Genomic DNA, 17,468 nt, shown 5'->3' with positions numbered 1-17,468 from the left:
ACACTTCCTCTTTTCTACAACTTTAGGCATGATGAAGGCGTCAGGCAATAAACAGTGCACACGCGGGACTGAATCACTGAGTAAACACAGTGCAGTGGGCCGTGGGTGGCGCGAAGCAGTGCGCTCTGGTGGCGAGGGGACAAAGTATGCCTCGCCCGGGAATTTTAATAGATTTTATGAGTACACATTGATTTTTTATTGATTTTAAGGCTCGGGGAAAAATGTGCCAGATACTTGAAGCTGCCGTATACTCGAATGCCGGATGAGAGGGATTTTACTGTATTGTACTATGACAATATCGAGTCGCTTTCTGGTCACACAGACATTGTCGTGTTCTAGTAGCAAGTTCAGCTTTGTCTTTTATTTGGCATGGGAGCTGAGCTATACCTGACCATAACAAAGACTGATACCTGCTCAAGACAAGGAGATATGTGACCTTCCCACCCTCTTGGTGGAGGCAGATGTCCACAACAATCTGCTGTCATTTGCTTCACTTGTGCCTTCCTGATCGAAGACAGGACAAGTACCATGCCTGTGATACCCTCAATAGGACTCCACCAAAGCTCAACTTCACAGGATCTTCACTGCCCTACACAACAACAACAAGATTGAAGATGGACAAAGATGTTGTGCTGTGTATAGTGGCAGCTTGCGTAGTGAAGATCATGTCAAGAAGCATCTTTGGAGTCATCATTGACTCCAGAGAAGGACAGATGAGAGCATGACTTTTAGACTGCTTAGGAAGCTGCGGGAAGAGGACCAAGTTAAGTTCACACAGTGGACTAGATTGAATCAGCAACAGTTCCAAGATCTTTTGGCCCTGGTCATCCCTCTTATCAAGAATTAAGACACAAACATGCGCCAAGCAGTTGTTCCTGTGGAACGTCTTACTTTGACTCTACAATATTTAGCAATGGTGCATGTTCTTGTTTTTTGAAAGTATGAATTTTACTCCATAATATGTAATAAAAAATATCCAAAACATTGTTGTACTGAGACAGAAAATTTGCCCAATTCTGAGGTAGCTGATTAGTGTATTTTGGTTTACCCTCAGTGGAATTTTTGTAGATCATATTGTCAGGACAGTTTAATTCAGGGAGAAAAGTATCCTATACAATTAAGGGTTAATGTTGTGCAGTTCTAGGCATACAGCTTTTGTGACAAAGATACTTGTCTTTTAGGTAAAATATAAAACTAAAATAAAATAAAAGTATTATAAAATACTTTTTATAATTGAGATAGTTCTTTCTCTGCAAATATATAAAAAGTAACCTAAACTTAACTTAAATTGGCTTAGTTAGGTTTGGTTATGTTAGGGCAGAGATTTCCAAACTTTACCAATATCAAGGATCCCAACCTTCATTGTGTTGTGGATCTCCTTGGGTCCTGGGGGTCTGTGGACTTCAGCTTAGGAACCTCTATGTTAGGTTAGTAGGTTTAGGTTACTTTATTTATTTATTTATTTATTTATTTATTATTTATTATTTTTTATTTTTTTATTTCGTAGAGAAACATTGAAAAAAAACATCAAACTTTGGTCAGAAAAAGCATCTGTCTCAAAAAATGTAGGTATGCCTACAACTGCACAACAGTTAACCAACTGAATTCTTAAAAGGAAGTACAGAACCAGTGACAAACAGTATCTTCAAGAACAGAAATCAAGTTCTTATGAAAGTCTGAATAAAACTTACAATATGAAACTTTAATTATTTAAAAAGAGAGTTGTGATAACTTAGCAGACAACATCCTGATACATGGAGTGATAACTTAACATAACATCTAATACATGAAGATTAATGAACCGAAGTTAGTATGGTACTGTAATTTCTTTAATTTTTTTAAGCATTCTGGTTTCAACACAACATAAACCTCAATGTGTTCCCTCACTACAGAGTGAGGTTGTTCTCACAAAAATAACCAGAAATGTATAAACTACCTCAAGCAACAGTAATACTACTTTGACACTAGAGACTTGAATGTGTTGTGGGTACCCCTACAAACTTGTTTCTTTATGCTTTATATAAAGATATATATTTTCTCTCTCTCTCTCTCTCTCTCTCTCTCTCTCTCTCTCTCTCTCTCTCTCTCTCTCTCTCTCTCTCTCTCTCTCTCTCTCTCTCTCTCTCTCTCTCTCTCTCTCTCTCTCTCTCTCTCTCTCTCTCTCTCTCTCTCTCTCTCTCTCTCTCTCTGAGGCAAGGTATAACTTGACTTTCAAGAATTTCTGACATAAGTGGCATGCAAAGTGTTCATCACTCTGTAGTGAGAACACATGGAGGTTTTGATGTGTTGGAACCAAATTAACTAAAGATAATTGATAATATTAATTTGAGATCAAGATGTTGTCCCCCTAAATTGAATTATACATCATCATCACCAGTGTTTTGTTCTTAAATATTGCAGATTTTATGCTTTTGTATGACTTTTAATCCTATTTTTTAGCCATTGAAGACAATCAGAAAGGATGAAATATATTGTCCTTCTATTAAACATGTTTATTTTTTATTTCACTGATGAGTTTTGTTAGATTAAGTTGATGCTTTTACAATAGGTTACATCAGTTTGGATTTTGTTGGGTTAGGATAATGAATTTAGTTTATTACATTAAGTTGGGTTTTGTTAGTTTAGGGTTGTGGGTTTGAGTGCAATCATAGTGAAGATGATATGTGGTAGATTAGGTTGGTAAGATTGATAGGGTTTGGTTAATTAAACTTAGTTATTTTTTTCATTCACATCAATGGATCACTGAATTTTAAGTATGGTATGTCTCCCTAATTCAAAGCCCAGTGACTCTCCCCATATCCCCAAGTATGTTAATGGACTAGGGAAATGGAGTGTGTAAGTAGTGTCTGAAAATTAAGTTTATCCCAAAACTCAGAGGTATTATTATGCAAGTGCACCCATCTCATGGTAAAAAAAAAACATTGTCCTCAGTGAAGTACTTGGGTCATAACACAGTGGTGCGTGTCTTTACTGCTTCAAGTCAAATTTGATCAAATTTATCATTAAGGTAGGTTAGGTTTAGTTAGGTTTAATTAGTTTAGGTTTGGTTTAGTGAAGTTTAGTTAGTATTTTTTTGGATTTCTGCTTGTTTACATTGTGTGGGGGGGTATATAAGAAAAAAAATATTTGCAGCAGAAACGGTTACTAGATTCATTCAAAGCACATCAGATTCTACCAGAAAAAAAAAGAAAAAGAAAATGTAGTTTTGTCTGAAAATGTTGGACAGGTGCACTTAGCTTGATGCCATCAGGTGCACCAGCTTAGACTGGAAATTAATGTATATTATTATGGTATTTCACCACCACACTAAAACAGTTCATACAAAATATGGAGTATGGTTTCAGTTGGTATTTTGAAATACCAATATTGTATTTGAAAAATATTGTCTTTGAGTGAGATAAGTTTGGGAGTCAGCTGAATTTTGTATTACAACTGTGCACTACATTTAGTAAGGGTCACCCCTATTTATTTTATGAGGTAAGTGTACATAGAAGTAACTTACAGCACCAGAAAAATAAGTATGTATACTAACATCCATTCAGCTGTAAAAGCTCAGGGTGTTCTGCCTGAAGTTCCTCTGCAATAGCATCCAAAGCTCCTTGCCCCAAGTTGATTTTGGAGTACAGTGCATCCTTGTGGTCCCACAGAAATATCTTCTGCCTCACAAGCTCAAGCAAATACCCCTCAGAAGTCTGAGTCCATGGTAATTTGGTGGCCATCACTACAGACTCACAATTCTTGGGCACTTGTTGGCTGCAGCTGATGTAAACATTTCTCATGGATCACTAGTTGGGAACTACTTGGGCAGTCTTGAAATCAGTTCTTGCCACCCTGAAGTCCTTTTTTTGAGCTTCTGTATTTTGAAATAGGGCTTACATAAACAATGAAGGCAGAAAATATTGGCTGGTGGTGATTTCACTGTTTGGCTTCAACCAAAAGGTGATAATAAATAATGCACATGATCATCAAGGCCAAAAACAGAAAATTTATTGCCTGATTCGAGCCGGCTTTGTGTTCCTGGCTTAATATTGCCGAAAAAAGTGCTTGTATGCCTTAAAGAGACTTTCTACCTCAATCTTTTCCATATTTTAATCTTTCTATGTTTATTCCTTATATATAAGCTTCTTACCTTACTTGAATGTGGCAGTACCTTTTTCTATTTCTTCTATCAATTCTCTGCACTAACATCTACTTAACTAACTAACTGACTAACCAACTACCTCAATCTTTTCCATACTCTAATCTTTCTATGTTTATTTCTTATATATAAGCTTCTTACCTTACTTGAATGCGGCAGAACCTTTTTCTATTTCTTCTATCAGTTCTCTGCACTAACATTTCCCATAATGCCTTCTCATTCTATGAATGTTCAAAATAAGTTTTTTTTTTTTTACTTCCACTACTTGTAAAATTTATACACAAGTTAATCCAATGAAATGAAACCATTTATATATATCATGGTTTTTTTTAGAGGTGTTGTAGCAAGCACTATCTATGTGTAATGGACAGGAGGCATGATAAGTTTTTTTGTGTGAAGTATAATGCATCTGCCATCCAACATTTTCATTATTGGATGATAGTTTTTATTACTGTAAGTGTTGTGTTAGGAATTTAGCTGTTGTTATGAAGTATGTGGCAGAAAACAACCTCAGTACTAATAAATGCTCATTATTTGGTTGTTGAAGATGCTTGGTAAATACAACTATTTACAAAAAATTAACTTCCTAATTTCAGATTTTGCCTCAAGTACTTCCAAAATGCTGTACCACCATTTCAAAGAGAAAGAGTGGAGCATGATGAGCCGACTCCTAAAAAGATATGAAAGCAGAATGAAAGGGTTGCTGTTGGAGAGAAAGAATGCTTACAAGCTTCTGTTGATCTTTTGCTTCATGTGGGAAGAGACTTGGCACAGTTATGGAGCTGTAAAGACTTGATACCTTATCTGCACCATACTTGTGAGGAATGAAATGGTATGTTAAAAGATATGATGATAGCATTCCAATGTAAAATATGTGTATTAATGTATATAACTTATTTCAATATTTACGTATTTTATTATTATGGTATGCTACATTTATTTTTCTGATTATAAAAATAGGACTTGAATTCATGCTACTTTTTAAATTTTCCTATTACAGGTTGGCATGTCACTGCATAGGAACAATATCTCGAATGAGTGAAACTCAACGAGAATCTTTTATATTGAGGCATGTCACCTTGGAAACTCACAGAACCCTCTCAGTACAAAACAGTAAAAGTGTCCCACATGACTTACCAAACATACGAACTACTGAACTTATTGAAGAGGACTCTCCAAGTCTTCGCCAGACAGTTAGTGTCTGTGGGGTCATGTTACCAATTCATGACAGGAAATCACAGGTAACTGTAATATTTCTTACTCATCCTGCCTGGTCATATACTTTAGTCTGTATTTCTTATTCATCCTGCTTGGTCATACACTTCAGCATCCATCCCTTTGTTTTACTTGAAGATAGCTTGGTCTTATCTTCTCTCTAAACAGGATGACTCCTCCAGTTCTTCCTGCTACTAACCTGTGGTACTCTTTCTCTGTATGCACCCAATGAGTACTCTGTACTTTCATTCACTAAGCCTAATGTTCCATCCAATCTTTGGTTGTGGTTACTCTTTCTTCCTCCCTTTAGCTGCCAAAATTTTCCCCAAGCAGTTCCACAGAACTTTTTCTCATCACTTTTCTTTTTCAGCCATATTATCATTAATAAATTCTTTTGACCTGATTCACTTTTCATCCCCATTTGTCCTTGAAAACATCCCTGTTCTAATCTTTTAACTCATCTCCACATCTTGTATTTCAAGAGAATAGTAACAAGCACTTTGTTGTGGGTGCCATTCCTTGTTCAAATCTTTGAATCAACCAGTCTTTCTCTCTTCAATTTTGATTTAGTTTCACAAAGAGCAGTAGTATTGAAGTTCCTTTCACACATCACACATAATACTGCCCATTTAACATGTCTTTTCATAAGTGTTAATTATGAACTGTCAACAGAAAGAAGGTTGCCTGGTTACTCTGCCTTCAACAAGGCGCAACCTTGAGGCAGTGGCCCTTGCTGTGTGTAGGGGCCACCCAGTGCTCCTAGAAGGAGTAGTGGGATGTGGCAAGACTTCCATCGTGGAACATTTGGCTTGTGTTACAGGACGAATAAGAGCTCCAGCTTTGACCAAGGTAAGTAGGTGATGTTTTTTATTCTTGATTTTGCTTTGCTTTGGACTTTATTTTCAATTGAGCTGACAATGTGCAATATAGATATAATGAAACATATCTTTTGTCTTAAACAATAGACTCAGTGGGGGTGATGTTCTAGTTTGTTGATTATGTTGATTGTATTTATTAATTTATTTTGTAACTTTTGAACTTATGTTTTGCCTTCAAATATAAAACTAATATTACAAATATATTTTGTATATTTGCTCTTTGTAGTTTTATTTTAATGTGTGAGGATATGTGTGTATGTAAATGGATGCAGATGTGGGTGTGAATATGTATGGATATTTTGTCTCAATTGCTCTACATTGTGGGAACATGAGCATAGTGTAAGAATTTTCAGTTCCTTAGGTATCCATTATGTTAGATTTAATTCAGTGAGGATCTTTCATTTACAAGAAGAAAGGTAGGTTATAACAGCAGAACTAATTTTCTTTATTAACCAACAGATTCAGTTGGGTAACCAAACTGACAGCAAGACCCTGCTTGGAACTTACTGCTGCACTCAGACTCCAGGAGAATTTATCTGGAGGCCTGGTTCCCTGACACAGGTTACTCTTCCTTATATTCTATTTATTCTGTTGACTGACTCAGGTGCTGTGTTATTATATAACCTAATATCCTGGAATAATGTATACAGAACAGGAGATGTGGTGTGAAGTTGACAAAGTAGCTATTTTTTTCCTTGATATATCTGTAAATGACAGTATGTTAATGTAGTCCCATAATTAGACAAAGTAAATAGAGAGCAGGAATAAGAAATGGGAAGTAATGAGAAACAGTGCTAAAACATCTTGTACTAAAAGATAACAGCATGCTTCTGGCAAAAAGGATGCAAAAATTGTTGTGTAAGTCTTCTTAATCTCAATATTGAGATTCATATGTACCCTTATTCTTTACCCATTCAGGCAGTAACAAATGGCTTCTGGATTCTACTTGAAGATATTGATTATGCACCAATGGATGTCATCTCAATTCTTGTTCCACTTTTGGAATCACGAACTTTATCTCTACCAGGTAAGCTTTTTTTTTCCCCATCATGGTTTGAGAACTCTTGATATTTCTCTTATCATTTGTACTGATCCTTTATATATATATATATATATATATATATATATATATATATATATATATATATATATATATATATATATATATATATATATATATATATTTATTTATTTATTTATTTATTTATTTATTTATTTTATTTATTTATTTTTTATTTGTTTATTTTTTCTAGTAGATAAGGGGCTGGTGTTTTTGCCTTTTTTTTTATTTATTTTTTTATAGACTGATTTTTTTTTTTTTTATCAAGATATACAATAATTACTTTATCTTTATACAGGTCAAGGAAACATCCAAGCTCACCCTGATTTCCAACTATTTGCCAGTTGCCGGACAGTTGCACGAACAAAGATGGTCAGTGGATGTGCTAATCTCCTGGATAAGCTATGGACAAAAGTTACTCTTGAGACACTTACTCGTTCAGAGCTGCTACAGCTTGTTGCTATCAGGTAAGAGTATGCTTATTATTTAGTACATGTGACAGATTCCATAAACAAGATGGTCCAATATCTTTCCTTTCCTATTAAACAAAGGTTATTAGAAAGACAGCATTGTGTCTTGTATCACATATTCATATTATTTTTGAAATAAAATAATTTCATAAATCATCTTAGCATATTTCATGTATTAAAAATTTGTTAAGCTTACTTCTTACTTCATGGCATTGAAAGATCTTATATGCATGTGGTTATCTACTCGTATACCAAGTTTTCCTCCTGATTTATTTTTTTATATTTCTATTTATTTATTTTTTCTTAATTAGTAGAATGTATATTATGTGCCAGTGTTAAATTCTTTGCCAATATATGCAGTAGTTTGTCAGTAGGAGAGAAGTATTGTGCCTTTAAATATATATATATATATATATATATATATATATATATATATATATATATATATATATATATATATATATATATATATATATATATATATATATATATATATATATATATATATATATATATATATATACAATTTTTATGTATATGAAATAAAGTCCCTGTCTTATTTTATAGGTGGCCTAAACTTGAAGCAGTATCAGAAAAGTTAGTTGGAGTGTACCTGATGCTGTCATCTGGCCAGCATGATGATGACACTGAAAAGGAGAACCAGACAGACGTCTTTGACTTTACCACTGTGAAGACATCTGGTCGTCTAGTTTCAACCCGTGACCTGATGAAGTGGTCCTCCAGAGTTGCCTGCCATATTGCTAACACAGACACAAGTGTAGCAAACAGAGCATTTCAGGTAATCACACTGTTATGCATGTTTGATATGTTTGACATGTATATGTGTTTGACATGTATATATGATATGCATGTTTGACATGCATATCACATATACATATATAGTGGGTTTTCCTCTTGAATTCAAATTTTCCTTTCTTACCTTCTTGCAAAACATTTGATTTTAGTAATCAAGAGAGAATATCATTACATATCATAAATTTGTCTTTTTTTCCCAAATGTAATTTGTGGGATTCTCTACTGAATCTACTGAAAGAGGCAGAATGACGGGACTGGGAACCTACTGCTCAGTAGTTTTATCCTTATGTAAAGGAATGATGTGACATCTTGTCTGGGCTACATCCCTTTGAAGAATATCTCAGTCATGTGTTTATATATATGAAATTAATGTATTTTATGATGCTAAAAATATTAATTTATTCTCATTTTATTGTTTCAGGAAGCCCTTGACTGCTTTTGTGCTGCAGTACCAGACCAGTTATTGAGCTACAAGTTTGCCTTACATATTGGCTCATTTATGAATAGGACTAAAGCTGAAATTGAGTACTACTGTGTTCAGTACAAGCCAGAAGTTACTCATTTGTCAAACAGCTTTGTTATAGGACAGCGGGCAAAATTGCATCGCAAGCCAGTCAATGCCCAGTACTTAAAGCAAAGTGTAGATATACCCTTTTCATTTACAAGACCTGCAGCCTGTCTCCTTGAGAGAATTGGTGTTGCAGTGATGAACCAGGAACCTGTCTTAATTGTAGGAGAGACAGGAACTGGGAAGACCTCCACTGTGCAGTACTTGGCTCATCAGACCCGCAACAGGTTGCGCGTCATTAACATGAATCAGCAGAGTGACTCGACTGATCTCCTTGGAGGGTTTAAACCAGTTGAAATGAAGACTATTGTTGCACCAGTCAGGCAGGAATTTGAGGATCTATTTGCTGCTACATTCACAACAAATGATAACAGCAAGTTTCTTCAGCATATTATGACTTGTTTCTTGAGTCAGAGATGGAGTGATCTCTTCACTCTAATGGATCACTCACAAATAAAGGCCACTGAAAGACTTGAAGGAAAAAATGATGCTGAAAGCAAAGCCTTGATTTGCAAGTGGAAGAAGCAAAGATCAAAGATTGCTTCCATGAAGGAACAAGTCCAGAATGCACAGAGTGCATTGGCTTTTGCCTTTATTGAAGGAACACTTATTAAAGCAGTTCAAGAAGGTAAGCCCACATCAAGATTTTTTTTATACATTTTATAGGAAAGCTTCAAGCCCTTGTACATTTTTAGACAAGTTCTAATACTTGAAAGAAGAAAAAATGTTCATAACATGTCTGAATCAGCCACACTGCTCCTCTGAGGAATTCTTTTTTGGCAATCTCTTAATACTTGTTCTTTTATATTCCACTAACTCATTTTTCACTTTATATGTTTCATTATATTTTTTAAGAGGAATTTCAGAAGAGAGTTGATAGTGGTGCAAAGGAAGTCACTGGTAAAAAGAAAAGGCAGTGAAAGATAGAATAATGAAATAGCCTTATTTTTCATGATTTAGAAACTTGTGCTTGTTATTACTGACTGTTTCTCTTTACTCACTTTATAAAATCATATAAGCACATTGTATATTTTATTGGTGTCACATAACTTAGAGTGGGTTTGCATATTTATAAAATAGCAATCACTTTCTTCTTTAGGTAGTATGTATTACTAATTTTACAGGAGAGTGGGTGCTACTGGATGAGATCAACCTGGCTAGTGCAGAAACTTTAGAATGTTTGTCTGGACTTCTGGAATGCAGAACTGGTTCACTGACCCTGCTAGAACGAGGAGACAACAAGCCCATTAGCAGACATCCAGACTTTCGCCTTTTTGCCTGTATGAACCCAGCAACTGATGTTGGAAAGAAGGAGTTACCTGCTGGATTGAGAAACAGGTTCACAGAATTTTTCATGGAAGAATTAAACAGCAAACAGGATTTGATGATAATCATAAATGATTATCTACTGAAGGTAAATATAGTTTGTTTATTTTTAACTATTGAAAAATATGGATATAATTTCAGAAACCATATTTTGTTGTTGATGTTATATTATGTCTACTTGAGTATGTGAACTTGGTATATTGATTATTGTTTTATAATTGATGTTTTATCATGTAAGGACATGTCACTTGTTTCATATCTACTTTAACCTGAATCTCATGCACTTTATATTTCTGCCTGGAATCATGCCAAGTCCATTCTTCAACTGGCCAAAACCTCCATTAATAGTGTCAAAATCTTTCAAGATTAATTTCCCTCATGATTTCTGGCACCTAGCCAAAAACTTCTTTATTTTTCCTTCTTTTATTTTAACCTGATGGCATTATTGCCATCTCATCTATTTCTAAAGTTGAACTCTTTGCTCAAACTTTTGCTAAAGATTTCACCTTGGATGATTCATGGCTTGTTCGTCTCTCTCCTCCACCCTCCGACTACTTCATGCTACTCATTAAGATCTTTCGTGGTGATGTTTTCCAGCCCCTCATTGGCCTTAATCCTTGGAAGGCTTGTGGACTTGATGGGGTACCTCCTATTGTTTTCTGAGATAGTGCCTCCATGCTTGCACCTTGCCTAGTCAAACTTTTCCAACTCTGTCAACAACATTAATTTTTCCTACCTATTGGAAGTTTGCCCAAATTCGGCCTGTTCCTAAAAAGAGTGACCACTCTAATCTCTCAAACCTTCATTCTATTGCTTTAACTTCCAGCCTCTCTAAACCTTTTGAATCTATCCTCAACAGGAAGATTCTTAAACATCTGTCACTTCACAACCTTCTATCTGATTGCCAGTATGGGTTCTGTTAAATTTGCTCTATTGGTGATCTGGCTTTCCTTACTAAGTCTGTGTCATCCTCTTTTAAGGATGAAATTCCACAGAGCTTTGATTTCCAAACTCCTACAGCTATCCTCTCTGTAACTTCATCTCAAGTTTCCTCTCTGACTGTTCTGCTGCTGCTGTGATAGATGGTCACTGTTCTTCTCCTAAGTCTGTTAACAGTGGTGTTCCTTAGGGTTCTGTACTGTTACCCACTTTCTTCCTACTATTCATCAATGATTTTCTAAACCAGACTTCTTGTCCTATTCACTCCTGTGCTGATGATACCACCCTGCACTTTTCCACTTCTTTTCATAGATGTCCAATCCTTTGGGAAGTAAACAGATTATGCAGGGAAGCCAAAGAAAGCCTGACTTCTGATGTCTCTAAAATTTCTGATTGGGGCAGAGCAAACTTAATAATGTTCAATGCCTCAAAAACGATTACTCCATCTATCAACTTGACACAACCTTCCAGACAACTATCTCCTCTTTTTCAATGACACTCAACTGTTCCCGTCTTCTACACTGAAAGTCCTCAGTTTCTCCTTTACTTATAATCTGAATTGGAAACTGCACATCTCATCTCTAGCTAAAACAGCTTCTATGAAGTTAAGCATTCTGAGTTGTCTGCCAATTTTTCTCACCCTCCCAGCTGCAAACTATGTACAGGGGCCTTATCTGTCCATGTGTGGAGTATACTTCACATGTATGGGTGTGTGTTCCATTCATACTGCTATTTTAGACAGGGTGGAATCAAAAGCTTTTTCTCTTATCAGCTTCTCTCATCTAACTGACTGTCTACAGTCTCTCTTATCACCCCATTGTAAGATCTCTTGCTATCTTCTACTGCTGTTTTCATGCTAAATGCTCTTCTGATCTTGCTGAGTGCATGCCTTCCCTCCTCCCATGGCCTTGCTGCATGAGACTTTCTTCTTTCTCTCATCTGTATTCTGTCCACCTCCCTAATACAAGAATTAACCAGTATTCCCAGTCATTCATTCCTTTCTCTAGTAAATGCTGGAACTCCCTGCCTGCTTCTGTATTTCTTCTTCCTGTGACTTGAACTCTTTCAAGCGGGAGGTTTAAAGACTCTTATTTGATTTTTGTATTTGGAATCTTAATGGGAACTGGCATTAAGTGGGCTTTTTTTTTTTTTTTTTTTTTTTTTCTCTCTCTCCTCTCTCATGAATTTTTGCTGCTCTCAGCCAGCAGCCCTCTTATATATATATATATATATATATATATATATATATATATATATATATATATATATATATATATATATATATATATATATATATATATATATATATATATAAAAGTGACCCTAATAGAAAATGTTAGTTATACTTTAAATTTGTACTTTCCAGTTGGGTCCAACCAGTCAGCAAATAAAAGGTATCAAAGATTTTTACAAAAAGGTGAAGAAAGAAGCAGAGCTCAGCCTGATGGATGGCACAGGACACAAGCCTCATTATAGCTTGTGAAGCTTGTGTCGTGCCCTAGCTGTAGCTGCTAAAAATCCATGTTCCAGCCTTCCAAGATCCTTACTTGAAGCCTTTTGCATTTCCTTCTTGACTCAGTTAGACCGTACATCTCATCAAGTTGTGGGGAACATGATAAAGCAGCATGTATTGGGTATAGATATGCAGACAAAAGGAAGGGACAAACGCAATTTTAAATTATCTCTTGATCCAATACCTGGTCCTGCTTCTGAAAAGTGTGTCCAGATTGAGGGCTACTGGATACCTCAAGACCCCTTGGAACCTCAAGCACTGGATAATGTGAGTTCAGTTGTTAGCATGCAGTTATGTTTGTTGAATGAGTCATATCTTTTTTTTAACAATGAAACAATTTTATGTAACAAGATAAAAAAATTGTGTCCTCTTTCTAAATATTATATCTGACTGATTTAGAAAACTGTAGCATAGGAATATGATTATAATTAAATATTGATTTTGTTAATGATTTGCTCTATGTATGTTTATTCAACAGTATATAATCACTGAAACTGTGAAGAGGAACCTAGAGGACCTTGTACGTGTTGTGAGCATTGGTCGGTTTCCAGTGCTTCTTCAGGGGGAGACCTCTGTTGGCAAGACTTCTCTCATCTCATACCTGGCTCAGCTTACTGGCAACTTCTGTGTTCGCATCAATAACCATGAGCACACTGACCTACAAGAGTATATTGGGTGTTATGGGCCTGATGAGAGTGGGAAACTGGTCTTCAGTGAAGGTGAGAGAACATAGGGTTTTGTGATAAGTCATCACAGATTTTGCACCATGAATGATGAATAGATCATAGATTTTCTATTATGAATGATGGATTTTTATAAAAAAATTTTCATATGTTATGCAGAAGTAGACCACATAGATTACACTATTTAAGGATTCTCAATTTTCAGGTGCATTAGTAAAAGCAGTACGTAATGGTCATTGGATCATTCTTGATGAACTCAATCTAGCTCCATCAGATGTTTTGGAGGCTCTGAATCGTTTGCTAGATGATAACAGGGAGCTGTTTATTCCTGAAACTCAGGATACAGTACGGGCACACCCACACTTCATGTTGTTTGCCACACAAAACCCACCAGGACTGTATGGAGGAAGAAAGGTTAGTCAAAATAACACTAAAATATACATTATCTGTTACTGTAAACCATTGTTGGACATATGTATGCTAAATGTATGCACTTAAAAGATACTGGTCAGTCAGCTCTGATCATTCCATACCTTTTGAACTCTTCACATCATGTATCATGTGGGATTTATTTAAAAATAAATAAAAAATTTCTTATTGGTTTGAGAGGGAGAGATTGAAACCTGGAATGTTAACCACTTCATTCCGAATGCTTAAAAAATGCGCGTTGCTCATGTACAGCATAGGCCTGCGAGCAGTAACTTATCTAATTTCTAATACTATAATTCTCTCTCTCTCTCTCTCTCTCTCTCTCTCTCTCTCTCTCTCTCTCTCTCTCTCTCTCTCTCTCTCTCTCTCTCTCTCTCTCTCTCTCTCTCTCTCTCTCTCTCTCTCTCTCTCTGAGTCAGTCCTTCAGTTGTCATAAAAATACGAGGCAGTTGTTGTTTTTTTGGGTGTAAGTATGACACACACACACACACACACACACACACACACACACACACACACACACACACACACACACACACACACACACACACACTCATTGTTCATTCACTGTTCAAGTTCATTCCTTGCAACTCTCTCAAGTGTGTAAACACAAAGCTGCCCACTAATCTCTTTTCTGATAACTTTGCCTTCCCTTCTCTCCCCATTTATTCCTCCTTTACCCATCACCACCTTCTCCATAATTTACTACCCTCCAACCACCCCAAATCATAAAGGTGTGTGTGTGTGTGTGTGTGTGTGTGTGTGTGTGTGTGTGTGTGTGTGTGTATACCTAGTTGTGGAATGAACTCAGTGAAGAAGTTGTCAATGCCAAAACTGTCCATGCTTTTAAGGCCAAACTGGATAGATACAGAGACAGGATACTATGAGATTACTCCCCTCCTATGAACCACAACTAGGTAAATACATACACACACACACACACACACACACACACACACACACACACACACACACACACACACACACACACACACACATTTATGATTTGGGGTGGTTGGAGGGTAGTAAATTACAGAGAAGGTGGTGATGGGTGAAGGAGGAATAAATGGGGAGGGAAGGAAAGGCACAGTTACCAGTAAAGAAATTAGTGGGCAGCTTTGTGTTTATGCACTTGAGAGTCGCAAGGAATAAACCAGGGAGGAAGGGGGGGAACTGTACCCCCTGCACTGTCTCCCCTTTCTGGGAAGAGAGAGAGAGAGAGAGAGAGAGAGAGAGAGCATGTAGGGAGGAGGGAGGGAGAGGAGAGTAAGAGGGCAAGGAATGAACAAGGGAAGAGGGGAACTGTATCCCCTCCATCTCTCCTCCCTGGTGGAAAGGGGTATAGGATGAAGAGAAGAGAAGGATAGGGGGATATGGAAGAATTGGGAAGGACCATAGGGGGGAAACTATGATGTAAGGCTCTGCCAATGAGACTTCCTCATTCTGGATAGAGGGTGGGGCATGGAGTAGCTCATTTACATGACTGGTGGGAACAGGGAGGGTGGGAGGAGCAATAGAACCTCAAGGACATAATACGGAAACTGTCAAGACAAGTCAGGGCAGGATATGGGATCGCTCAACAACAGCTAAAATAGAATCCATCCATAACACCTTTGTAGGCATCACCATATATGCCTGTGTGTATGCCACTGGCACTTCATGATGCCTACATAGGCATCATTGTATTGAAGGGGTTAAGGGAATCACAGGAAGATAAAAGAGGCATGTTGTTATTGTAGTCATTATTGTGGTAGTGGTGATTTTGATAGTGATGGTAGTAATGGTGTGGCTGCTGGTTGTGTTTATAGCAATGATGGTTTCAGTGATGATAATGGTAGAGGTGAAAGCTGTGGTGGTGGTGGTGCATTTGCTTGAAAGAGGAATGGCAAGAAGATAAGAGGATTAAAGTGTGTAGGGATAAGTGGCATGTGCTGTAATAAATGGAGACATTGTGACCATTCCCTCAAGGAAATTTCAGTGATTAGATATAAACATATTCATTATTAAGTGTACAGGGAAATATATAATAAATTTTTGTTTACACATTAGCAGTTATGAAATGCTTCATATTCAGTAAAGTGACCATGATTTTGCTTCAACAGGTCCTGTCTAGAGCCTTCCGAAATAGATTTGTGGAGCTACATTTCAATGAAATTCCTTCTGGTGAGTTAGAGATAATCCCCCTGTCTTATAGCAAGAAGATGATTGCTGTGCTCTCGGATCTGCAAAACATGAGAAGAGGATCAAATCTTTTTCAGGTTAGTAACATTCTATTCATTCTGCTATAATTTTCAATAGGGATCCTTCTTTCATGACCATTTGATGCTGATAGATACTTTTGATGTATAATGTTGGTGTATTATAGAAATTCTTAATAAAAGTGACAACATAACAATGATGGAAGATTTTGATCATAAAGAGGTATGCTGGGAGGAGAGGACAAAGGAAGGAGGTGAAAGATCATGGGGAAATATGTTACTACAGATGGCAGTGGACAACATACTGACACAGTGGGTAAAAGAGAACACACTGACGAACCATCAAGGCTGGACCTAGTGTTTACTAAACAGCCAGTAATAATAGAAAGTGTGAAATATAAAAGCCCACCAGGAAAAAGTGATCACAAAGTTATTGAGTTGATATTAAATGAAAGAAGAGAAATGGGGAAAGAGAAGAGCACAAAATTGGGAGATACATTTACAGTAAGGCAAATTTTACACTAATGAGGAAGTATTTTGAAGAAGCTGACTGGAGTAATTTTAATGAAGCACAGGGAGTAGAGGAGAAATGGTTGTCTTTGCTTAAGATTTATAATGATGGACTCAAGAGATATGTTTCCAAAATGGGGAAGAGAGAGAGATTGCTAATAAAGTTTGGTTTAAAATAATGAGCATAAAGCAAGTGATATCATAGAAAAAAACTTGACATAAAAGAAAAATAGAACAAGCTAGTGAAATTGTGTCAGCATGTAAAGATGACATAAGTCAAACCTATGCTACAATTCTGAAGGAAAAAGAAGAGATCAAGCAGACACAAACAGGAAAAATAGATTTGAATAGGGAAATAAAAAAATACTATAAGAAATAGCCCCAAGTTTATTCAAGACACTGTAGATATTAATAAATCTGTTGCATTCTTTGGCATGAAAGAAGTAATTAAAAATAGGATTGAAAGAGATATACATGAATTTGCAAAGGTATCTAAGATTTTAATTGCTATGATTGGAGAAGAAGAATTGGCAGTTGCAGCATTTTCAAGGCTTGGAAAGTATGATCCAAAAATAGACAGGCCATTTGAGGTTGTACTGCAAAATACTAGCATGGTGGAAACAGTTTAAAAAAATGCTAGAAAGGTAAAAGAAAATGGGGAATGGAAAAAATATAAATGTAAGCATATGCTTGAACAAGGAAAACAGGGTAAAAATGAAAGAATT

At 36.3% G+C, this 17,468-nt stretch overlaps 1 protein-coding gene across 1 annotated transcript in view; it reads left to right on the top strand.

Moving 5' to 3' along the window:
• Positions 1-17,468, top strand: part of LOC135102477 (midasin-like) — a 57,908-nt gene that overhangs the window by 5,041 nt on the left and 35,399 nt on the right. The window contains 15 exon segments of the mRNA XM_064007793.1: positions 515-719; positions 1,298-1,427; positions 4,735-4,891; positions 5,139-5,379; positions 6,026-6,202; positions 6,691-6,792; positions 7,150-7,258; positions 7,590-7,758; positions 8,329-8,560; positions 8,999-9,773; positions 10,270-10,559; positions 12,777-13,190; positions 13,402-13,642; positions 13,812-14,020; positions 16,138-16,293. Of these exon segments, the coding sequence (XP_063863863.1) occupies positions 515-719; positions 1,298-1,427; positions 4,735-4,891; positions 5,139-5,379; positions 6,026-6,202; positions 6,691-6,792; positions 7,150-7,258; positions 7,590-7,758; positions 8,329-8,560; positions 8,999-9,773; positions 10,270-10,559; positions 12,777-13,190; positions 13,402-13,642; positions 13,812-14,020; positions 16,138-16,293 (3,607 nt within the window).

This window comes from Scylla paramamosain, chromosome 7 (genome assembly GCF_035594125.1).
Source record: "Scylla paramamosain isolate STU-SP2022 chromosome 7, ASM3559412v1, whole genome shotgun sequence".
Lineage (NCBI taxonomy): Eukaryota > Metazoa > Arthropoda > Malacostraca > Decapoda > Portunidae > Scylla > Scylla paramamosain.
This window is presented reverse-complemented; position numbering and strand designations above follow the sequence as displayed.